Genomic DNA, 24,108 nt, shown 5'->3' with positions numbered 1-24,108 from the left:
CTATTTCTTATGTTCTTATGTTCTTAAATTATTTCTGATTATCAAGTTTTAATAACATCGTCATGAATAACAGTACAGAAAATAGCTTAGAGTACAGCAATAATTTAATAAACTTACATTTGGAAGAGAAAGGAACAGAGAAGTAGGAGGAAGAAAAAGGAAAGAATAAAAGGAAAACATATGAAAGAAAAACTCCCCCAGACCACAAAAAGTGTGAAAAGATCAACAACAATCACAGGACAGATATCGTTTCACATGATATAATATATACAATCTAATTAGGGTCAGTTATATGAAAGTAGAGAGCTTTAAATCCTCAAAATAAAGTAGGAAAGATTGCCAAACTACATTAGTTATTTTCTCAAGTTTGAAACTGCATAAAGTCACATATCTAGTTAGTAAAATAGGGCAAGGCAGACTACTTCCAGTTTAAATATAATGCGTCTCGCCAACAGTGTTGAAATAGTGAGTGCATCAGTCTGAATTTTGTAAGAGGAATGCCATTTTGTTCCATGCCAAAGAGTGCCATAATTCAATGTTACTACTAAAAAATGAGATGTGTAATGGAAAAGCTATTTTGTCCAAGACAAAGCCAATTTAGGACACGACCAGTACATATGAATAACTTTCACTCGATGGATAAATGTAAGAGTTTAAAGTGTAGCAAGCCTTGTCTTGCACATGCAGATGAAGAATAGACAAGAATAGACTTCCAGTTATCCTCTGATAAATGTGAATCAAAATCTTGTTCCCAAAGAGTTTTTAAGATAGAAAGAAAGGACAATGTAGTGGAAAGATTAGAGAATATCATTTGAAAATGAATCCCAGAACAAAAGGATTTAGTTCCAATATGTCGACTGGTAATTTAGGGGTTCAATAAAAAAAACTGAGTGGCAATATTTCATAGTTCACTGTTTTAGTAATAAATCTTTTCCTCAAATAGTGTGTTCTGTTTTGCAAATTAAAATCCATTTTGCTCTTTATGAATAAATTCAAATACAGCATTACAAGAAAATTCTGGCTTTTTTGCAGAATAATTAAATATTTAATTTGTTTTTCCTTTCGCTTTTTTATAGATCCGTTCTGAAGCTATTGTTACTTATGCCCTATGTGGATTTGCTAACTTTGGTTCCATTGGTATTGTGATAGGAGGACTGAGTAAGTTTTTATTTGCTATTTATGTGTACTTACAGAAACACATGTGCTTTGAAGCACACTGTTCGCCAGCTCTGGGAGATGCGCATGCGTTCCTGGTGCATGCACAAATCCTTGTTCAAGGCCGGCGACGCGCATCTCCCACCGCATCCTGACAGAAAAGTTACGGGTCGCGATGGGAGAATCACGACCTCTGTTACTACTTTCATAGGCTTGCATGTCTTGCCCATTAACAAACTAATTGAATCAAATTTTATGTTGCCGATGCGATTTAGTGCTCATTGCACAGGCAACATGGGCAGGTGGTGAACCCGTTTTACACTTTCCAAAGGCAGGATAAAAAGGGCCAAGAATATTGGCTGTGTGAGTTGTTCAGACTTCAGATGAGATTTGCTGCTGCTTTATTGCTGAGATTCCTTACCCTGTTTTATGGTTTCTTCTGAAGTATTTTCTTTGTTAGCATTGTTTTGAGTTTTGTCAACTCTTGGAACATTTCTACTGAGTGCATCCTTCAGTGCATGAGACTGTGCCATATGCATTTCAGCAGATGGGGATTGCATACTGCACTAGGGGGAATCTACACTGAAGTGGAAGTGCCCATCCACACAGTTTGAAAGGAGAGGAGGTCATGTGCCTGCAGGCAGCATCGCAGAGAGAGAGAGACCTGTGGGAGGGGGGGACAGTCACAGGCAGTACAGGGCCAGCAGGTAGAGCAAAGCATTGAAGATGTCATTATACTGCTGCCAGAGTGTACAGGCAGTGATCCAGCTATCCCAACATGTCTGAGATCCAGTGCCACATCTCTCTGGAGACACTGTCACATCAATATGCTGGATGAATGGGCCGGACCTCACCTCAAACTGTGGGTGGGCACCCGATGCTAGTGGCTCTGAAAATCATAGTAGCCCTCAATAGGTTTGCATACAGATCTTCCCAAGGATCAGTGGGTGATCTGTATCGACTGTCCCAATCAGCTGCCCACAGTTACATCAAGCTGGTCACTCATACTCTCTTCAGATGGGTCCTCACATTCATTCATTATTGGATGGATAAAGCCAGCCAAAGTGAGCAAGGCAGAAACTTCACTGTTATTACCTCCTGAGTTCACTGCCAGTGTAAGGGCTTTCAGGACTGAACGTAGACTCATGATTGATTTCTTAGGACAGCTTCTCCATAGGAGGCACCATTCTCTCATTGGGGGAAGCTGTGCATTCGGTGCTCAGGATTAACACAGTGCTCACACTTTGCATGGACTCCTCCATGCCTTTTGTGACTCTGAATCTTACCCCCCCCGAGCACTACGAACGATGGCCATGCTTCATGACATTCCCCACACAGTATCATGCCAATTTGGTGAACACTTACTGAGCACAGAAGTTCATTAAAACCTACAAGATCTGCACATGATTGATGTTCTTTTGGACACTTGCAAACAATTTAACTTATCCTCCCTCCTTGTAACTTACTTCATGTGTGTGCGAACTCTTGGATGCATGTGCGAGTTTGAGTGCTTTTTATTATTTTTAGTTATCGGGTTTTATGAAACTCACAAAGAAACCTGCCTCTGTTTGTCTTTACAGTCTCAGCAGTAGACAGTTAAATACTTACCATACAGGCAAGCAAATTATTTTAAAACAACTTGCAATCAACTGAGAGGCGGAAAGAAAGGGAAACTATTCTGCTACTTCTCACCTGGGCATGACAACATCTAGGAAACATTTCACTGAGTGTAGCACCAATGAGTAGCCCTCATAAAACCTATCTCAATGAGAGAAAGATCTCAACAAGAGAAAGTTCTCATTGCGTGGAGTCATACCTAATATAAAGAAAGATGTTTGTGCTTATCGGAGGTCAAATCTCTTAGCCTTAGGACAGTGCCCAGGCCAATCATCTTCTGCTGCTCCATTAATAACCTTCTGTCCATCGTAATAATAATCTATCCTCCATCATAAGGTCAGAAATGGGGATGTTCATAGATGATTGCACACCTTTTAGTTCCATTCATATTTCTTCAAATAATGAAGCAGTTTGTGCACACACACATGTAGAAAGTCTAGGGCTATATTGAAACTTGGGCTGCTAAGTGGCTTGTAACAAGATGATACACGTGTACCAGTGTTATGATTCCAGCTGATGTTCCTACTGGACAAGTCAGATCCCAGGGTGCAACAGGCTTGATAGATCCTAACTATTTTTTGTTTCGATACATGGATGCCAGCTACTGAACAGTAACAGGACTGCCGATTAACTTTTAGCAAAAGACTAAAACAAGAAAGGATGAACTACATTACACTACTCCACCTCAATTATACCTTTACAGAGATATAGAGATTTTTAAGGATATCACAAGTTAGAAAAACTGCATTTGATACTCTTAATGTTCACAGAAAGTACACAGTCCATGTAAATTAATAGACAATCTGTAGTCAGAACGCCTCACTCTGAAACCAAGTGACAGATTCCATCCAACTGGTCTCACTGGAACTCTCTCTTCCACATGAAGTTTTCCAATCTGTACTCTCAAAGAATACGCCTTGGAATCTCCTCCCAAAGTGTGCTTTCTCTTGGATATCTTCACCAAAGATCCTTCTCCAGGGTTCCCAACCTCTCCTTCTGGTATTCCTCTGTCCTGGATTGCCATGTGTTTTTCACACCATCTCTCAGGCACTCAGTAAGGGGTCAGCAAAGGGATCACCTTGTATTTCTGGCTTCTCGCAAGCTTATTCCTTTACCTCTGCTTCCTTTAACTTTGCCCTTTAACTTGGAGTATTTCCTTGCTCCTCATCCTTAACTTCACTGAACCTTTTTCCCAGATTCCTGTTCTTTGTTCCTTTGACTTCAGTCTGCTTGGAAGTCTATTCTGTATGATTCCCTGGTTTCTGGATTTCCTGTTTTTTGGCCCAAGACCTGCTCTCTCCTTGTTTCGAGGTTATCCTGTTCCAACTGCATTGACCTTCTCTTAACTGAATTAATTGCTTCTGCTTTTCTATGAGGGCCCCTTGTTTCTAGGCAACAGGCCAGTTTTTTATACCCTGTGTTTGCTTTAAGGTTGTAAAACCTCAATATAATGCAGGCATCTAATCTGGCGCGCATAGAGGAAATTTTTTAAAAAAGAAACCAAAACAAAGTTCTTAACCCTTTCTGAACACACAAATATAGAAACACAAATTAAGCTCACTTAAGCTATATCTATTTCCTAATAACTAGGCAGTAAGCATCAGTATCAACAGTGGTTCAGTGGCTCAGCACTCTTGCCTTTGAATCACAAAGTATGGAGTTCATGTTCCACTTCAGGACACTAATTGTAGTACTGTGGGAGCATTTTATTATCAGAGGTGTTGTTTGCGTACTGCAACTCGATGACAGAAGTTGGGGTGGTCTTGGTTGTGGCATGGAGGCATCAAATTCTCCTCTTGTCCAGTAGGTTAGCTCCACTTCGACAGGGAGCTTCAGGGTGATGGGGTAGAGTGTTGTTGCGTGAAAGATGGAGATGAGTGTTTTGTGCAATGGCACAGCCCTGTTTGACCGCAGTTTGCACACGTATTGGGTCTGTGATGGTTCCATTGATGAGGATCACGGTTTGCATTTCATCAATGAGCAGGCAGAGAATGGTGATTAATTTCTGTGGGCAGCCAAATTTGAGGACGATATTCCACAGTCCTTCATGAATGTCAAGAGTCAAAGGCCTTTGCGAGATCGAAGAAGGCCATGTATAGAGGTTGATGCTGTTCCCTGCACTTTTCCTAGACTTGTTGCTATTCTCTCAACCTGTCCGACCATCTTTAATGACTTATGCCCATATATACCCAGGTCCCTCTGCTCTTGTATCTGGGACATTTCCATGACACACTCTTCATCCCGCTGCCCCTGAGATGCCCCAGTGTCAGGAAGGGGGGGATCAGATGGTGTAGCCACAGCCGCTGTCTCCTCTGTGGAAGGCCCCGGCATGGGCTGCAGCCCTTCCTCCTCCCTTGGGGTTCCTATGGACCTCTGGGCCACTCCATGGGACGCTGGTCCTTCTGCAGTGAGCTCCAGAAGCTCCGGCGTCACCTGACCCTGCCAGTTCTGGAGGACAACCTGCGTTCTAGACATGGTGGTCGAGCCCTATGTGCTGGTGCTCTGAGTCGGGGGCCTCCTGTCAATGGCAGCAGCAGGTGCCCCCTGAGACTGGGCCATGCTCTGCAGCCCCTCAGCCATGACCCTTTGTGACTGGACCATGTTCTCAAGGGCTGCTGCCATAGCTTGCTGTGTCTCAACACTGTCCCACTGGGTCTCCTGCAAGCTCTCGAGCCTCTCAGCCATGGAATCTCCAGAAGCCTGTTGAGGCCCTCAGCTGTGGCCTGCTGTGACTCAGCCGCAGCCCTCTAGGACTCCACTGTGGCGTGCTGTGACTTGGCCATCACTTGGACTCTGCCATTTATGGTGAAGATTTCCTGCCCAAGGCTTTCCACCGCGGATGCCACCCTTGCAGCTTTGGCCTGGGAACCTCACAAGACAGGCAATAGCTGGTCCACCTGAAAGCTTTGGGACTCCTCCTAACAGCCTCGCAGTCGGTCCAGTGTTGCCATCAGCCCCTCCTGCATTCCCTGGCACTGTTGCTGCATCGCCAGCATCTGTGGGAGAAGTGATCACAGAGGTCTGGCATGTAGTCTGGGTAAGAGTTTTAACAACACCAGGGTTAAAGTCCAACAGGTTTATTTGGTAGCAAATGCCATTAGCTTTCGGAGCCCTGCTCTTTCGTCAGATGGAGTGGATATCTGCTCCCAAACAAGGCACACACAGACACAAAATCAATTTACAGAATACTGATTAGAATGCGAATCTTTACAGCTAATCAAGTCTTAAAGATACAGACAATGTGAGTACCATCCCACAGACTCTCCCCTGTTTCCACTATCTCCTCCGGAGCCTTCAACATGTCATTGATGAAGACGAACATCTCGCCAAGGCCATCCCCACACCCCCACTTCTTGCCTTCAAACAACCGCACAACCTCAAACAGACCATTGTCCGCAGCAAACTACCCAGCCTTCAGGAGAACAGTGACCACGACACCACACAACCCTGCCACAGCAACCTCTGCAAGACATGCCGGATCATCGACACGGATGCCATCATCTCACGTGAGAACACCATCTACCAGGTACACGGTACCTACTCTTGCAACTTGGCCAACGTTGTCTACCTGATACGTTGCAGGAAAGGATGTCCCGAGGCATGGTACATTGGGAAAACCATGCAGATGCTACGACAACGGATGAATGAACACCGCTCGACAATCACCAGGCAAGACTGTTCTCTTCCAGTGGGGGAGCACTTCAGCAGTCACGGGCATTCAGTCTCTGATCTTCGGGTAAGCGTTCTCCAAGGTGGCCTTCACAACACACGACAGCGCAGAGTCGCTGAGCAGAAACTGATAGCCAAGTTCCGCACACATGAGGACGGCCTAAACCGGGATCTTGGGTTCATGTCACACTATCGGTAGCCCCCACAGTTTGCCTCCTGGACTTGCAGAATCTCACTGGCTGCCCTGTCTGGAGACAATACACATTTCTTTAACCTGTGCCGAATGCTCCCTCCATTCACATTGTCTGTATCTTTAAGACTTGATTAGCTGTAAAGATTCGCATTCTAATCAGTATTCTGTAAATTGATTTTGTGTCTGTGTGCCTTATTTGTGAGCAGATATCCACTCCATCTGACGAAGGAGCAGCGCTCCGAAAGCTAATGGCATTTGCTACCAAATAAACCTGTTGGACTTTAACCTGGTGTTGTTAAACCCCTTACTGTGTTTACCCCAGTCCAACGCCGGCATCTCCACATCATGTAGTCTGAGGCCAGGTGAGTTCTCACTCTGGCACGCTCCCGCATGCCAGAGGCATCAGGCAGGCATTCCTTCTTCCACCCGATGTTCATCAGCTGATATGTTGTGCACACCAGAGTGACCCAGATGCCTCGCCACTAACTTGACCCACTGATGTGAGAGTCTGTGGGATGGTGATTTGTGAGGTGGAAGCTGACGCCAAACTGGTACCGCCCTCAGACATCCCTTCATCATCTTCCTCCAAGGAGTCGTCCGAGCTGTCAGGGGCAGGATAGGTGGGAACTGCAGTGGGGGCCGCAATGCCAGATGGACAAGGCACACCGGAATCCCTTCCTGCAATACAGGACACAAGGTTAAGTACAAGGGAGGGAGAGGAATCTGGGATGCAGGCAACTTACTTGACATTTCTCTATTGAACAAAGAGCAAAGAAAATTACAGCATAGGAACAGGCCCTTCGGCCCTCCAAGCCTGTACCGACCATGCTGCCCGCCTGAACTAAAACCCCCTACCCTTCCGGGGACCATATCCTTCTATTCCCATCCTAGTTATGTATTTGTCAAGACGGCCCTTAAAAGTTACTATCTTATTACTATCGTATCTGTTTCCACTATCTCCCCTGGCAGCGAGTTCCAGGCACCCACCACCCTCTGTGTAAAAAACTTGCCTTGTACATCTCCTTCAAGCCTGCCCCTTGCACCTTAAACCTATGCCCCCTAGTAATTGAGTGGAAGATTGACAGGTGTTCACTTCTCGACTCCAGCCCAACCATGCTATCACTGATGGTCCAGATGTCCTCCTCTCCCGCAAGCTCCAGCGCCCACTCCTCAAAGGGGGTGAGGACTTGGAGGTCAGGCTCACCATCCCCTGTCTTCGCCCTCTCCCGGCGGTTATGGGGCATTCTTCTCCTCGTACTGTATGTGTTTTATTGCATAATGGGTAGCGTCCTGCCTCTAAGTCAGCATCTCCAGATTTGATACCCACTCCGGTACTTGATGGCTACGTATGTGTTCACCATGTGGCCATAGAAGTTGATTATAAACTTGCAAACCTTCCAATTCACCTATGGCAAGTTGTAAGAGCAGCAGAGTATCTTCCTCAGCCAGATCCTGTAAAAGGCATCGGAAAACCACCACAGTACTTTGCCGGACATAAACATGGATTAATGCATTAAAGCCAATGATTGCCAAAGCCCTCTCGGACATGGAACCCAAAGAGAATGAGCAGTAATACATCGTGAAATGGATTGAATTTTAAAGTATTGATAAATATTTTAGAATATTAGCTGGTAACCACTGACAGCAGCTTCGGACTTGTTTGACCAACCCAAATTATAACTGTCTTTTATATTGTTTGCAGACCAAGAATAAAAGCTGTGTGCATGCTTGCCTCACACTGACCTAATTATTGTAAATATACATATCTCAATCACATCAATTTATATATATATATCAATTTATATGTTTATCAATTTGACTTTCTTTACAGCATCTTTGGCTCCGTCAAGATTGCATGACATAGCAAGTGTTAGTATTAGAGCTCTCATCGCTGGTACAGTCGCTAGTTTCATGACCGCCTGCATAGCAGGTATGATTTTCATATTATTACTAAAACATAACTATCTGTAGAAGGATAAGGAATGGTATCCACTATTAGCTCATTTAATCTCAGTGATATTTTGTGCCCAAATTGGTTAAAATGCCAGCTGTTAACAGTGAAGGAAACTGGGCATCTGGGATCTGAGTGAACAAGGCAAGTAACTACACATCTCCTTAACCAATCAGATTTTACTTTGATAGTGAATTATATGATTGTGAAATTAACAAAGGAATGACCGAGAAGGGTGAATTCAATGCCAAATCAGGTTCAGAAAATAATAAGAACAAAATAAAAATGATACGAAGGGAAAGAAAGAAGAAGTAAAAAAAGTTTACATTTAAAAAATGTTTTAGATATGCTATGGTCAGAATTTGGTGCAATCTGATTGGCCAGCCGCTCTCCAAGGTGGAATTTCCTCCCAGTAATGAGTGAAAGTCCTGCTTCTGACAATCAACACTTGTTAGAGCATGAAATGGCACCGGCCCTGCTGGAGTTGGTGGAGAAGTGTTCTTGAAAGTGAATTTGTGGAAGGAATAGTTTCCCGGAACAGTACGTGTTGGCACCAACTAAGGATAAAACCTGTCTTAGGTATAGCAGTGTACAATGAGACAGTTTTCATTAGAAACTTACAGATCCTCTGAGACAAAGTTATCATTTACAATTGAATTCCATATTAAGTTTTAAAACAAAAAAATCCTGGTCCCAAACAAAAATTTTAAAGTTAAACAAAGCCAACTAAATAAGTGTGAGAGAAGAGCTAGCTAAGGTGGATTGGATAAACAGATTAAAGGTATGTTGGTAAATAAAAAGAAAGTGCTAGACAGAAGATGAATAATCAACATAAGGACTCATGGAGTCGGGCGTAATGTTTAAGCATCAATGGAGGATTGATTAATGGACTGGTAACAGATAACAGGGATAAATGGGCAGGGTGCAACTAGTGGAGTGCCCATAAGGTTCAGTGCTGGTACCTCAGCTATTTGATGAGAAGAGTAGTATATCTAGGTTTGCTGATGGCATAAAATTAGGTGGGAATTTAAACTGTGAGAAGGACACAAAAAAGCTACAAAGAGAATGGAAAGTGAATAACAGGTGACACATGGTAGGTAGACTAAGTGGTAACTGTAAATAGTGGTAATTAAGAGTGATAGCCATGTAAAAGATGGGAACACAGAGTGGCAGTGAGTAGAGAGCAGTAACACAGCATGGTGGCAATGTAGAGTGGCAACAGTGTACCAAGTGGGAATATATCACAGCAGCAATGTAACTTGTGAGAAAACAGTGGTGGAAGTGTAACGAGAGGGAACACAGCGTGATGGCATTGTAATGAACAGTAATACATAGTGATGGTGGTGTAATGAGCCAGAATAAAGAGCGACAGTGTAACAAGCAGGAACGTGGAGCAGCAGCAGTGTAATGAATGAGAACATAGAGTAGTGTAAGTGTAATGAACAGGAACACAGAGCAGCAGCCATGTACCGAGTGAGATCACGGAGCGCCAGCACTGTAACAAGCAGGAGTACAGAGTGGAAACAGTGTAACAAGCAGGGACACAGAGTGGTGGCAGTGTAAAGAGCGGGAAGACTGAGTGGTGGAAGTGTAATAAGCAGGAATACAGAGTGATGGGAGTGTAACAAGCAGGAGCAGAGTGGTGGCAGTGTAAAGAGCGGGAACACAGTGGTGGAATTGTAACGAGCAGGAATACAGTGGTGGAATTGTAACGAGCAGGAATACAGAGTGATGCCACTAAAGAATGGGAACACAGAGTGGTGCAAGTGTAACAAGCAGGAATACAGAGTGATGGCAGTGTAATGAGCTGGAACAAAGCGATGGGAGTATAATGGGCGGGGACACAGCTCAGTGGCATTGTAACAAGCAGGAGCAAAGAACGGCAGCAAAGTAATGAGGGGATATATAGAGCAGCATCAGTGAAGTGAGTGACAACACAGAGTGGAGTAATTGTCACGAGCAGGAACACAGCGACTGCAGTGTAGGGAATGGGAACACAGAGTGGAAGCAGTGTAAAGAGTGATAACACAGAGGGGCAACAGTATAACAAGTGAAAAGGCAAAGCAGCAGCAGCGTAACAAGGGGGAATACAACAGCAGCAGAATTAAAAATGGGGACACAGATTGATGGCAGTAGCAAAGGGCATGCAGGGGTGGCAATGTAAAGAGTGGGAACAGAGCGGCACCAGTGAAACAAATGAGACCGCAGTCTGGCGGCAGTCTAAAACTGCTCTGGAAGTGTAAAGAGCAGGAACACAGCGTGTGCAGTGTAACAAGTGGCAACACAGTGTGGTGACATTGCGACGAGCAGAAAAACAGAGCAGCGGCAATGTCATGAGCTTAAACACAGAGCAGCAGAAGTGTAGTGAGCGGGAACACATAACAGCAGCTATGTATTGAGCGGGATCACAGAGTGGCAGTACTGTAACAAGTGGGAACACAATGGCAACAGTGTAATGAGTGGGAAGACAGATTGGTGGCGGTAACAAACAGGAACACAATAGTGGCAGTACAACGAGCAGGAACACAGCAGCAGCGATGTAATAAGCAGGAACACAGAGCGACGAAGTGTAATGAGCAGTGTGATCTTAGTGTACCTTTAAGAGTTTTGTTTAAATTCATGCTCACAGCCTTAATGTCATTGTTGGGAGGAGAAAAAAACTGTGGACAGGTGATGTAACAGGGATTCATTTCAGTTTCTGTTTGGAGTTGCAGGTTTGTGTTTTTGGGTTTTAGAAGGGACAGCAAGCTAGAAAGAACTGTTTTCCCCCTCTCCCTTTTTTTTTCTCTTTGGAAATTCTCTTGTTTTCTTGAATGTTAAAAATCTGTTCTTGTTGGGGTTGGACCAGAGTCCCTCTAGTGCTTTGGGAAGCTGCCTTGTCTTCAAACAATTCTGAGTCTCAAGAGCATTGGACTGCAGAATTCAACTATCGGCCTTAGTCCCATTATCAGTGAGCAGTAGACTTTGTTGTATTGAACCTGTTTAAAGGGTTTTGTCTATGGCAAGGGTTTTTGTTTGATTGGAACACATTAGATATCTTTGTTAAGGGTTATACATTATAATGGTTGTTTTGTTTCTTGTTTGTTATTGATAAAAGTTCTTGCTAATTTTCTCACTATACATGTTGAATATAATCTTAAATAAACTTTGTTTGCTAAAAGCTCCCTAGTGGGTCACTTGAATCATACCTGAATTGAAACATCTCATGCTTATCCTAGCCAAATTCAAGATGTAAAACTTATGACTAAGGTGGGCTTCATAAAATACTTTGGAATTTATGACCTGAACCATAACAGCAGGGACACAAAGTGCTGGCAGTGTTACAAGCGGGAACTCAGAATGATGGCAGTACCAGTGGAAACACAGAACGGTGCTGGTGTATTTGGCAGGAACACAGAGAATAAGGAGTGGGAACACAGAGCAATGCCAGCATTATGAGCAGGAACACAGACCAACGACAGTGTACTGAGCAAAAACATAGACTGCAGTGTAGTGAGCAAGAATACTAAGCAGTGGCAGTTAAACAAATGAAAATACAGACCGGAGGCACTCTAACTCGTGATAACATAGAGCAGGAGCAGTGTAACAAGTGATGTACACAAAAGAGTATATGGAGTGGTGGCAGTAGTAACACAGAGCAGCAGCAATGCAACAAGCAGGAATACAGAGCGGCAGCAATGTAATATATGGAAACAAAGTTTAGTGATAGTAGAACGAGCAGGAACAGTGAGGACTGGCATTGCAACAAGCAGGAATGCAGCAGCAATGTAATGAACAGGAGCCTGGCAGTGGCAGTGTAACTAGTGGGAACATGGATTCATAGTAGTAACCAGCATTAAGTCAGAGTGGCAGCAGTGTAAAGAGTGGGAACACAAGTGGTGAGAGTGTAATGAGCGCAAACACAGAGCTTCAGCAGTATAACATAAACAAAATTCAGCAACAGTGCAAAGTGCAGAAACTGAGAGGAATACAGCAGCAGCATTGTAATGAACAGGAACATGAGAGATGACAGTGTAAAAAGTGGGAACACAGATTTGTGGCAGTAACCAGCATTAATGCAGAGCAGTAGCAGTGTAGAGTGGGAACACAAAGCGGCGACAGTGTAAAGAGAAGGAACACGGAATGGTGAGAGTGTAAAAATTGGAAAGAAAGCACCGAGGCAGTGCAATGAGCAGGAGCAGAGAAGGATGGCATTTTAAGAAACAGGAACACAACAGCAGCAGTCTAACAAGCAGGAACACTGAGCGGCGGAAGTATAATGAGTAGCAGCACAGCGCCAAGACATTGCCATTGGACTGTGTTCCTGCTTAGTACAATGTAATGAGCGGGAACATAGAGTCGCATATGTGTAACGAGCAGGAACACAGTGACAGCAGCAGCCATGTAATGGCAACAGTAACAATGTAACTAATGGGAATCCAGATTAGTTGAGTTGCAGTAACGAACAGGAACAAGAGTGGTGACAGCATAATGTGTGGGAACACAGCGCAGCATTGTATCGAATGAGAACACAGATTGACAGTGTAATGAACAAGAATACAAAGTGGGGGTAGTTTAACAAGTAGGAACACAGCATGGTGGCAGTAACCAGCAGGAACACAGCAGAGCGGCAGTAACCAGCAGGAACACAGCGCAGCGGCAGTAACCAGCAGGAACACAGCGCAGCGGCAGTATAATCAGTGAGAACATAGACCAGCAGCAGTGTAACAAGCAGTAACACAGAACAGAGAGACGGTAACGAGTGGAAACATAGACAGGCAGCAGTGTAATGAGCTGGAACACGGAGCGGCAGCAAGTAACAGTTAGGAGCACAGTGATTACGGCAGTGTAATGAACAGGAAATAGAGCGATTGCAGTATAATGAGCAGGAACACTACGATGGCAATGTAACAGGCAGAACAAAAAAAACCATGGCGGTGTTATGGGAGGGAACACTGAGCAGTGGCAGTGGGAACATTGAGCAGCAGTATAACAAGCGGGAACACAGTGCAGTGTGGGAACACAGAATGACAGCAGTGTACCGAGTGGGAACACAGAACCTAGAGTAATGAGCAAGAACACAGTACAGCCACATTGTAATGAACAGGAATACAGAATGGTGTCAGTAACAAGTGAGAATACAGCGGCCGCAGTATAAAGAGTGGGAAAACAGAGTGCTGACAGCTAAATGAATGAGAACACAGAGCAGCAGCAGTGTAATGATCAGTAACATAGAGTGGTGGTGCTGCATCAAGCAGAAACACAGTGTAACGAGTGAGAACACATACTGATTGTAGTTTGATGAGCAGTAACACAGAACAGAGACAGGGTAACGAGGGGAACACAGAACAGCAGCCGCATTCTTCAGCCTGTGAAATCTAACACATCAGGGCCTGCCCGTGTCAGCTCAACAACTCTTTTCCAGGTATCAGGACCATGATTCATTGTGCTAAGGCTCTGCTGCAGCCCAAACTTGAAACCAACAAGAATGATGCCCTCATGCAATGCAGACCGAGAAGCAAAATGTACTACAATCGAGATATCCACAGACTTTCGGACCATTGAAGCGGTCAGGATCCAGGCCACATGGCCATGAACCGTTGGCAGTGGTATACAGCCATGCCCCGCAGCCAAACAGTTATGTGGTAGCCTCAGAAAGTTCCCATTATGTACGCAACAGCTGTCACCTTCTGGAAGTATTGGAACCAGCACTAACAGATGATACAGCACTTAAGTCATCCGGCCAATAGCATATGCCCCCTACACCTGTGGACGTGCAGACTATGCCAGAGGCCAACGTGGTGAGCCCTGCACCCACAGAACACACTGATAGAATGTTCCTGGTCGCCCACACTAAGGACACTTGCCAGAGAAAGACTACATCACCAACTAGCATAACCACATGCTCAGTGCACCTGAGCAAAGCAAACGTGAGATTCCAAGATTTTATTACCACTTAGTCTATAACTGGCTTTTGAATTTCTGTTTTCTACAGGAGGTGAGAGGGAATAGGAGACACAAAAGCATTGCACCAGCTGCAACAGCTTAACCCAACCTCACTGCATATGTAAATAGTTATGCATTGTTAGCTCATTTAACTTTGTTACACAGTGGCCTGTGCATATTGTTACATCTCATGCTACCAGGTGTTCCAACAAAATGGAAGATGTAGATCGAGTGGTCACGTGAGAACGTGATGATGCGGCTACAAAAGATGGTGGGAGTACAGGAATTTTTCCTGGGAGCACGGGCAGAACACAAGTGTTGAAATAGCTGCTAAGCTAGTGAATCAACAATCCTTGTTGAAAGTCTTTGCTGTCAGTGATTTGGGAATCCAACACATTGACACTCATCTTCACCTTGGAATGTGGCCTTGAATTTTATTACGCAGTTTGTTCTGCCTCAGTTCAAATTGCAAAATTTTCAGTCAGTTGAAATTGAAAAATCTTATTTTCAAAAAGTAAGGCGGCATAGTCTTGTGAATTCCATTGAGTTCCCACAAAGTCCTCAGTTGCATTTAGTAAACTGGTGCAATGACAATCCTTCCCTCAATGTCAACAAATGAAGGAAATAGTCATCGATTTCAGGAAGCATAGCGGAAGGCATGCTCCTGTCTCCATCAATGGGGACGAAGAAGAAATGGTGACAATAAATGAAATGAAATCAAATCAAATCATCTCATGCAATCTCATCACAATGATTAGCCTTTATCTGCAACATTAACAAAGGCACATCGTGTGTGACAATTAGGGATGGGCAAGACACCTGTGACCCTTACATCACAGGCAGACATTACCTGGCCCCAGGAGAATTACTCATTGAGATTAATGATTGTCTTGATGCTGTCGCACTGAAGTCTGTCATTTGTGGATGTACAAGTGAACATTAGAATTGTTTTTCCAAAGTGTAGTTTGTAATGGCAATACATGAGTGATTTCAGAGGTATGTGCTCCTCTGATGAACCCATTTACTTAGCTGTCAGGATCCTACTTTGCTCCTGAACAGCTGCTTAGTGGTGCTTTACACCATCCTTCTGTAAAGGCACAGTATGCAACTTGAAATAGAATTCATTGCATGACTCTGCATTCATTGACGTGGGGTGTATAGAAAGGATTGGCCTTCATGATCTTGACAATTTTAAGGACTCTAATACTATGAAAGTAATGCTCTAGTTCATTATACTGCTTCTGTGATCATTATAAGATTGATGACCTTTCCTGCCTGGTATGATAGTACTGGGTATATTGTGTCCCATGCAGAGTTGCTTGAAGAAAGCTTTGATTGAGAACACTTGTCTTCACCTTATTAATTTAGAAATCTTGCAGCTATGAAGTTGAAGTCGGAAATTATACCTCTATAGGCTGGTATGAGTCAAAATACAGTCATGCTTTATTCTCATAAGCTTATGGGAGAACTTGACCCCTTGAAAGCGGAAGCCAAAGTTCTCCCTGAACACAAGAAGCATGGATATTTATACATCAGGGTTCCCAATACAAGTCATGAAGCAAAGTCCAGTTAACAGTCCTTGATCGTAAATTATAGTTCCTTTAACAGCTTCTGATAGTCTTTGGATCATGGTTAGAGACCATCTGGTATCCTTGGGTCATAAAGCACAATTCTTCTGGTCGTTGCAGTCAAGGTGTCATCTCTGGTCCCCTGCTCTTCCCGCAGCGTTTCCTTTGAAGTGACTGAGTCCCAGTGGGAGTTCTCCTTCAAACGGCCATTCTCGCACTCTACCATTTGGTGGCTGCTTCCTCTGCTTAAATCACAGACAAGCCTCCGGGAAAGCCTCCTAACATCTATATTCAACTGTCTGTTTTATCAGAATGATATAAACAAGCGAGAGAACCATGAACAAATGGCTTATACTAAAAGTAACAGATGAAAGACATGAACAAATGGCTTATGCTACTACCAGGAGCAATATAAAAAAGGGATGACTAGCCACAAGTAAACGATATGTTTATGATACATTCCAGATACAAAGTTCAACCTTTTAGGCACAAAATACATTGAGTACAAAAAAACATTAACCCTTTCCCTTCTTCAAAGTTGTCACAGGTATGACTGCCACGTTGTGCCTGTTCAATGGCATCTTTATATGGCTTATCTGAATCTTCACTCTCTTCAGAGCCATCTCCTTCGATGTTCTCCTTGTTAAAGGAGACATCTAGCTCCCCAATGTCTCCCTCTGACAACACCTTGCCCCATGTAGCGCTGGGGAGAACAGGGTGCAGCAAACAATGATGGTACATGAAGCTCTCTGGTTATTATTGGAGAGCCCTATCTGCCCTGTCAAACATTGGAAATACATCTTTAAGAGGACAATAATTTGCTCTATAAAGGACCTTGTGGCTGAATGTGCAGTATTATATCTCACTTCAGACTTTGGCTGATGAACTGGCATCATTAGCCATGTCTTCTGAGGGTACTACTTATGGAGGAACCAACCCTCTAAACACTGAGGCCCCTCAAATATCTCTGGCGCTGACAAGTGACTCAAAATGTAAGAGTCGTGTGAGCTTCTGGTACCTGGCACAAAGGTGGTGAATGTGCTTTCTGCAATCACAAGTAAGCTGGACGTTCAGAGAGTGAAATTTTATTTGATTAATGTGTCAGGGAACTCTGCAGCTCATGTGTGCACAGTCAATGGCAACCTGCACTTGCAGAAACCGCAGATCCAGCAAATTCCACAGCTCTGGCAGTCTGGCTTAGTTCATTCATGCAGAACTGCACATAATGGCGAGCTTTACTGATAAGTGTACCTGTCACCTATCTTATACATTTGTGTGTTGCCAATCATGAGATTCTACAAAGGTCCCCAGTGGAGCTCTGGACGGATTGCTGGCAAAAAAAAGTTCAGTGCGGCAGTATCTTTCAGAGGAACCAGCATTGAATGCTCTTCAAGCCTGTGCAGCATGCATTCCTCATGGAGAATGTGGCAAATGTGAGCCACCACATCCTTAGACAAAGGCATCTGTTTGTTGCTCATCCCTATGTCCAAGTTTCAATTTCTGTAGATCTTTGTTATACTAAATATCATTGTGGAATTGGCACAGGCACTTCCTGATGACGGCCTGCTGTCTCTTGATCTTTAGGGTGATATCTTCCCTGAATTGTGCCAATTGGTGATGAGTTCTTTGTCTTCTCATTCTAATTATAGGTTTTGAGAAGACAATGTTGTCTGTAGCCTGCATTCTCTGCTCCTCCTTGTATCTGAACTGGTAGATCACTTTGAACAATCTCCCTCCATATACAAAAGAGAAATCCAGGGGGCGATTCTCCCAAAAGTGCTGAATTGGGGGGGAAAACTGGTCCAGATCACGACTGTTTTTTCAATGCAACTTCAGACCTGAATCTCCCCACTCTGTGCAATGCAGAGGTCACAATCGTGAATATCATTAAACGCTCAGGGGGCGGGGCCTATTCACGCCAAAGAACCTGAAATCGGCGGGATGAACGGAAACCGCGCATGCGCACATTTCAGAAATCTCCCAGCAAAGACCTCCCAGCATCCAGATCACTGTCATCCAACACCCACGGACATCGCTGGCCTCATCGCTGGCCCCCACAACCACCCCCCCCCCCCCCCCCCATCTCCCCAACAGACATTGCTGGCCTCATCGCTGGCCCCCACAACCTCCCACAGATATGGCTGGCTTCATCGCTGGCCCCCACAACCCTCCCCACAGACACCGTTGGCCCCCTCCCCCATATAGACATCACTGGTCCCCCTCCCCCATACAGACATCACTAGCCCCCCTCCCCTATACAGACATTACTGCTCCCCCCCCCCCAACAACAGACATCACTGGCCCCCTTCCCCATACAGACAGCACTGTTCCTCTCCCCCCACACACAGACATGGCTGCCCGCTCACCTCATGCTCCCATGGTTTTGGATAATGTGGGTACCCAATCCCTACATCCTTTGAACATACTGTCCTCACTGCTGCCCTGCAGAGAACTTGTGTTATGCTGACATGCACAACCCCAGCTTGCAAGCATTCCCTCTCTTGAATGGGAGACTTGAGTATTGCACCCCCTCTGGACATAGCAGCTTATCGATTAGGAGCCCTGAGTATTGCACTCCCCCGGACACAGCAGCCTATTGAATGGCAGCCAATCAGCACCCCGAGGGATGCATGACACACAACTGAATGCAGCCTTCAAAATTTCTCACAAGTATTTGTTGCCAATGGGCCCTTGACTGGCCGCACTCACTGTGCCTGCACTCCCCTAATAAGCCAGAGCCGTATATAAGCTGCAGGAATGGACACAGCCAGTCACACCACAAAGATGTCTGCACGCAAACCTGCAGCCAGATTCACAGAGGCCGACCAGGAGCACCTGCTAGATGCCGTGGAGGAGAGGCGTGAGCGAATCTTCCCCAGCCAGGGCCCTCTCCAAAGGGATCCATCTGCCAAAATATTCTGGGAGGAGATGGCAGAAGTGGTGAATGCCAGGAGCATTCTGGGGTGGTTCCTGCAGATTGGAAACAGCAAATGTGACGCCACTGTTTAAAAAAGGAGGTGGACAAAAGGCGGGTAACTATAGGCCGGTTAGCTTAACTTCTGTAGTAGGGAAAATGCTTGAATCTATCATCAAGGAAGAAATAGCGAGACATCTGGATATAAATTGTCCCATTGGTAAGACGCAGCACGGGTTCATGAAGGGAAGGTCATGTTTGACTAATTTGGTGGAATTCTTTGAGAACATTACATGTGCAGTGGATAGTGGGGAAACTGTGGATGTGGTGTATCTGGATTTCCAGAAGGCATTTGACAAGGTGCCGCACCAAAGACTGCTGCATAAGATAAAGGTGCACGGTGTTACGGGTAATGTAATAGCATGGATAGAGGATTGGTTAATTAACAGAAAGCAAAGAGTGGGGGTAAATGGGTATTTTTCTGGTTGGCGATCAGTGACTAGTGGTGTGCCTCAGGGATTAGTGTTGGGACCGCAATTGTTTACGATTTACATAGATGATTTGGAGTTGGGGACCAAGTGTAGTGTGTCAAAATTCGCAGATGACACTAAGATGAGTGGCAGAGCAAAGTGTGCAGAGGATGCCGAAAGTCTGCAAAGGGCTATAGATAGTCTAAGTGAGTGGGCGAGGGTCTGGCAGATGGAGTACAATGTTAGTAAATGTGAGGTCATCCATTTTGGTAGGAATAACAGCAAAATGGACTATTATTTAAATGGTAAAAAATTGCAGCATGCTGCTATGTAGAGGGACCTGGGTGTCCTAGTGCAGGAATCTCAAGGACTTGGTTAGCAGGTGCAGCAGGTAATTAAGAAGGCAAATGGAATTTTGTCCTTCATTGCGAGAGGGATGGAGTTTAAAAACAGTGAGGTGGTGGGCGTGGAGAGACCACTGCAGGAGCAACCACTACCAGTCCCTCAGGAAGGAGGGCAGGGAGCTGCCGCTGAGGGCCAGGAGGTGGGTGAGCAAGCTCCCGAGAGGGTGCATAGAAGGCGGAGGGTGCTGAGGCCAAGAAGGTACAGGCCCCGCAATTCATTCGAGGCTCTCTTGGAGATGTGCCGTCACCGGCTGCGGCTCTCCAAGACCATCATGACAAATGCTGGCACAGATTATTCCGATTCGGTGTGCAACCATGGGCAAAATGCACCCTTGAGCCATTGCTATGTGTGCAACTGCAGCATCCATTACCAGCATGTGTTGCAGGTCCGTGTCACAAGGCAGGGACAGACTGCAAATCAGCACCAGATGTGTCCATGTCTGAACCTCTGCACCCCGGCCTGGAACAGCAGCTGCTTCATCTGGTTAGACCTCAGTCAAAATGTGGTGCACTCCTCCCCCACCCCGGAATACCAGCACTCAGTCGAGTCCCTGACCAATCTCCGCAGCAAGACAATGCCACTGGAGGGGAAGGTTGAGCAGGACTCTTTGATGGTGCCTCCCACACTGAGCTACACTGCTGCCCTGGAGGGGAAGGGTGAGCAGGACTCCTTGATAGCACCTCCCACACTGAGCCACAGCGCTGCCCTGGAGGGGAGGGGTGAGCAGGACTCCTTGATGATGCCTCTCATACTGAGCTACAGCACTACCCTGGAGAGGAGGGGTGAGCAGGCCTCCTGGATGTGGCCTCCCACACTGAGCTACGGCACTGCCCTGGGCGGAAAGGGTGAGCAGGACTCTTTGATGGTGCCTCCCACACTGGGCGCTGTGAAAATAGAAGCTCCCCCAGCCCCCCACCCCAGATATCACTGGTCCATGGGCCAGCATCTGAAGACAGCAGGAATAAGCCCACCAGGTATCTCCACGGCTTGCCTGCAACATCCCCCCTGCTCCGCTAGCAGCACTTACCTCCTCATGCCAGTTCAAGGCTGCCACACGCCAGGTTCAGATTCTTATATACCTACTCTGATTTGCACCAAAGTGACATCACACCAAAGAGGTGGGAGATTGCCGTGTCAATCCCAATAGTGGCATGCTTAGGTATGGAAAGTAATGCAAATCAGCGGCACGCTGCTTTTCTGCGCGTTCCCGGCGGTGCCATTTTTTTCCAGTTGGGAGATGCGTGCGGGTCATATACGCTCACGGGGGGCCCGCGAAATGACCGACACACACATCTCCCGACCCAACCCGCCAGAAAATTTGCAGGTCGCGATGGGAGAATCGCTCTCCCCAGTCTCTAGTCCTTGACCTGCCCTCAGTTTGTACATTGATATACCAAGGCTACATCATGCAGAATGATATCATTCAAGAGGCTGAGCATTCCCTTCAGACTAAGGTTTCTATTTTCTATATTTCCTATAACCCAGTCAGGCTTTTGGCAGTTGCCCTCTAGTGGCCTTGACAATAAATATTAATACCTAATGCTTGCATTTATGTCATGACCTTCAAGCATGGTGCTTTGAATGCCATGACCAATACACTGGGAATATTCAGGCATATACATTCAATGCCATGGCCCTTGGTTCTTTGAACCTACTTTAATTCTTATATTCCTCTATAAGGATCAGACGCCAATTAGAACCAAATGCAATGCAGCACTTAGATTTAATGGATTTCCACCTAAATGTGTAACGTTAGTGAAGGAGCCAAGTTTGTTAATTCTGTATTAGATACTCAAGTCCAGCGCTCAGTTGCACCATGACCTATGTGGTTTGAGCAGGAATTTTATAGACTGCCGTTTCAATCTACCTGAAGTTGTTTATGGAATTCCTTTCACGTTCCCTGAGACCCCTTCCCGATTGATTTTTTATTCCTGCCTGCTTATCAAACTATGCCATTCTTAGTTGAATGCAAAAGTTATGTTGTTGACATTTATGAGTGAGGCCAGCTTCCAACTCCCCCTGTCAATCATCAAGTTCCTCCCATCCTCCTCCATACTCAATGCCTCCTAATTCCTATTCATTCTGTCAATATCCAGCCTCCCCATTACCCATGACCACCCATCATTGTTATATTCCCATTTTCCCAATTGAACCTTTTAATTCTGATGCTCCTATTCCATTTGATGACCTGACCCCTCCCCTTCTTAAGGCCTTTACTCTTTTTTAAAATTAATATATGAGATATAGGTGTTGCTGGCTAGGTCAGGATTTATTGCCCATCCATAATTGTCCTTAAGAAGCTGGTGGTGAGCTGCCTTCTTCAATTGTTGCATGTGGTGTAGGTACGCATACAATGCTGTTAGGGAGGGAATTCTATGATTATGACCCATTTGATTCAAGTGAAGATGCTGTGCGGCTTGGAGGGAAACTTGCAAGTGGCGGTGTTCCCATTTATCTGCTACCATCTAGGTGATTGAGGTTGTGGGCTTAGAAGATGTTGTTGAAGGCACCTTGGTGAGTTGCTGCTGTGCAACTTGTAGATGGTAAACACTGCCACTGTGTGGAGGGAGTGTATTCTGAAGGTGGTGGATAGGTTGTTAATAAATAGGCTGCTTTGTCCTGATTGGTATTGTGTGTCTTCACTGTTGTTGGAGCGGTCTTCACCCGGGAAAGTGAAGAGCAGTCCACTACACTCCTGACTTGTGCCTTTTTTATGGTGGTTTTGGCAGTGACGCAGTTTGCTAAGCAAAGCCACCATTCTGACTATGGGGAGTCAGAAGATGAGCTTTCTTCATGGAATTCCAGCCTCTGACATGCTCTTGTAGCCACAGTATTCATATAGTGAATCTTGTTCAATGTATGGTTAATGGTAACCCCCAGGATTTTGATAGTAGGGGATTTAGCGATGGCTATGCCATTGAATGTCAAGGGGAGATGGTTGGATTCTGTCTTGTTGGAAATGGTCATTGCCTGGCAGTTGTGTGGCAGGAATGTTACCTGCCACTAACCAGCCCAAGCCTGAATGTGGTCACAGACTGCTTCAGTATCTGAAGAGTTTTGAATAGTTCTGAACATTGTGCAATCATCAATGAACACCCTCATATCTGATCTTATGATGGAAGGAAGGAAATCGATGAAGCAGCTGAAGATGGTTGGACCTTGGGCACTATCCTGAGGAACTCCTACTATGATGTCCTGGGACTGAAATGATTGATCTACAACAGCCACAACCAGCTTGTTTGTGCAAGTTGGGCTCCAACCAGTGCAGTCCTTCACTCCCCTGCCCCAATTCCCATTGTCTTCAGTTTTGCTAGGGTTGATATCTCACTTGGTCCAATGCTGCCCTGGTGTCAAAGACAGTCTCACCACCCCTCTTGAGTTCTGCTCTTTTGTCCATGTTTGGACTAAGGCAGTGGGAAGCTGAGTGGCCCTGGTGGAACCTAAAAACCCCAAAGTGAGCATCAGTGAGCAGGTTATTGCTATGTAAGTGTGGCTTGATAGCACTGTAGACAACCCTTCCATCACTTTATTGATGATCGGGAGTGAGCTGAATGGGGAGATAATTGGTTGAGTAGGATTTGTCCTGCTTTTGTGGACAGAACATACTTAAGCAGTTTTCCACATTTCAGGATAGATGCCAGTGTAATAACTGCACTGGAACAGCTTGGCTAAGGGTGCAGCCAGTTCTGGAGCACACATGTTCAGTACTATTACTAGAACGTTGTCAAAGCCCATAGTCTTTGCAGTAATCAGGAGCTTGAGCCATTTCTTGTTAACACTTGATGTGAATCGAATTGGCTGAAGACTGACATCTCTGCTGCTGGGACCTCTGGAGGAGGACACTTGGCACTTCTGGCTGAAGATTGTTTTAATTGTTTCTGCTCTACCATTTGCACTAATGTGCTGGGCTCCCTCAACATTGAGGATGGGGATAATTTGGAGTCTCCTCCTCCCTTCAGTTGTTTAATTGTCCACCACCATTTATAGTTGGATCTGGCAGGACTGAGAGCTTAGACATGATCCATTGGTTGTGGGATTACTTGGCTCTGTCTGTTGCATACTGTTTTACTGTTTGTTATGCAAATAGTCCTTCATTGTAGCTTCACTAGGCTACATATTGCTGGTACTGCTCCTGGCATGCCCTCCTGCACACTTCCTTGAACAAGGTTGAACCCCCAACTTGATGGTAATGGTAGAGTGGAGAATTTCCTAGGCCATGAAATTAGAGATTATGGTCGAAT

General features: G+C 45.2%; 1 protein-coding gene across 1 annotated transcript in view; it reads left to right on the top strand.

The window, feature by feature from the left end:
* LOC144494666 (solute carrier family 28 member 3-like) overlaps nt 1-17,792 on the top strand; it is a 198,760-nt gene extending 180,968 nt beyond the window's left edge. The window contains 5 exon segments of the mRNA XM_078213870.1: nt 1,077-1,158; nt 8,466-8,601; nt 12,541-12,605; nt 14,560-14,562; nt 17,728-17,792. Of these exon segments, the coding sequence (XP_078069996.1) occupies nt 1,077-1,158; nt 8,466-8,601; nt 12,541-12,605; nt 14,560-14,562; nt 17,728-17,792 (351 nt within the window).
* The last annotated feature ends 6,316 nt before the right edge of the window (nt 17,793-24,108 follow it).

Source organism: Mustelus asterias, chromosome 6 (genome assembly GCF_964213995.1).
Source record: "Mustelus asterias chromosome 6, sMusAst1.hap1.1, whole genome shotgun sequence".
Lineage (NCBI taxonomy): Eukaryota > Metazoa > Chordata > Chondrichthyes > Carcharhiniformes > Triakidae > Mustelus > Mustelus asterias.
Note: the sequence above shows the minus strand (reverse complement) of the source record. Positions and strands in the feature narration are given on the sequence as shown.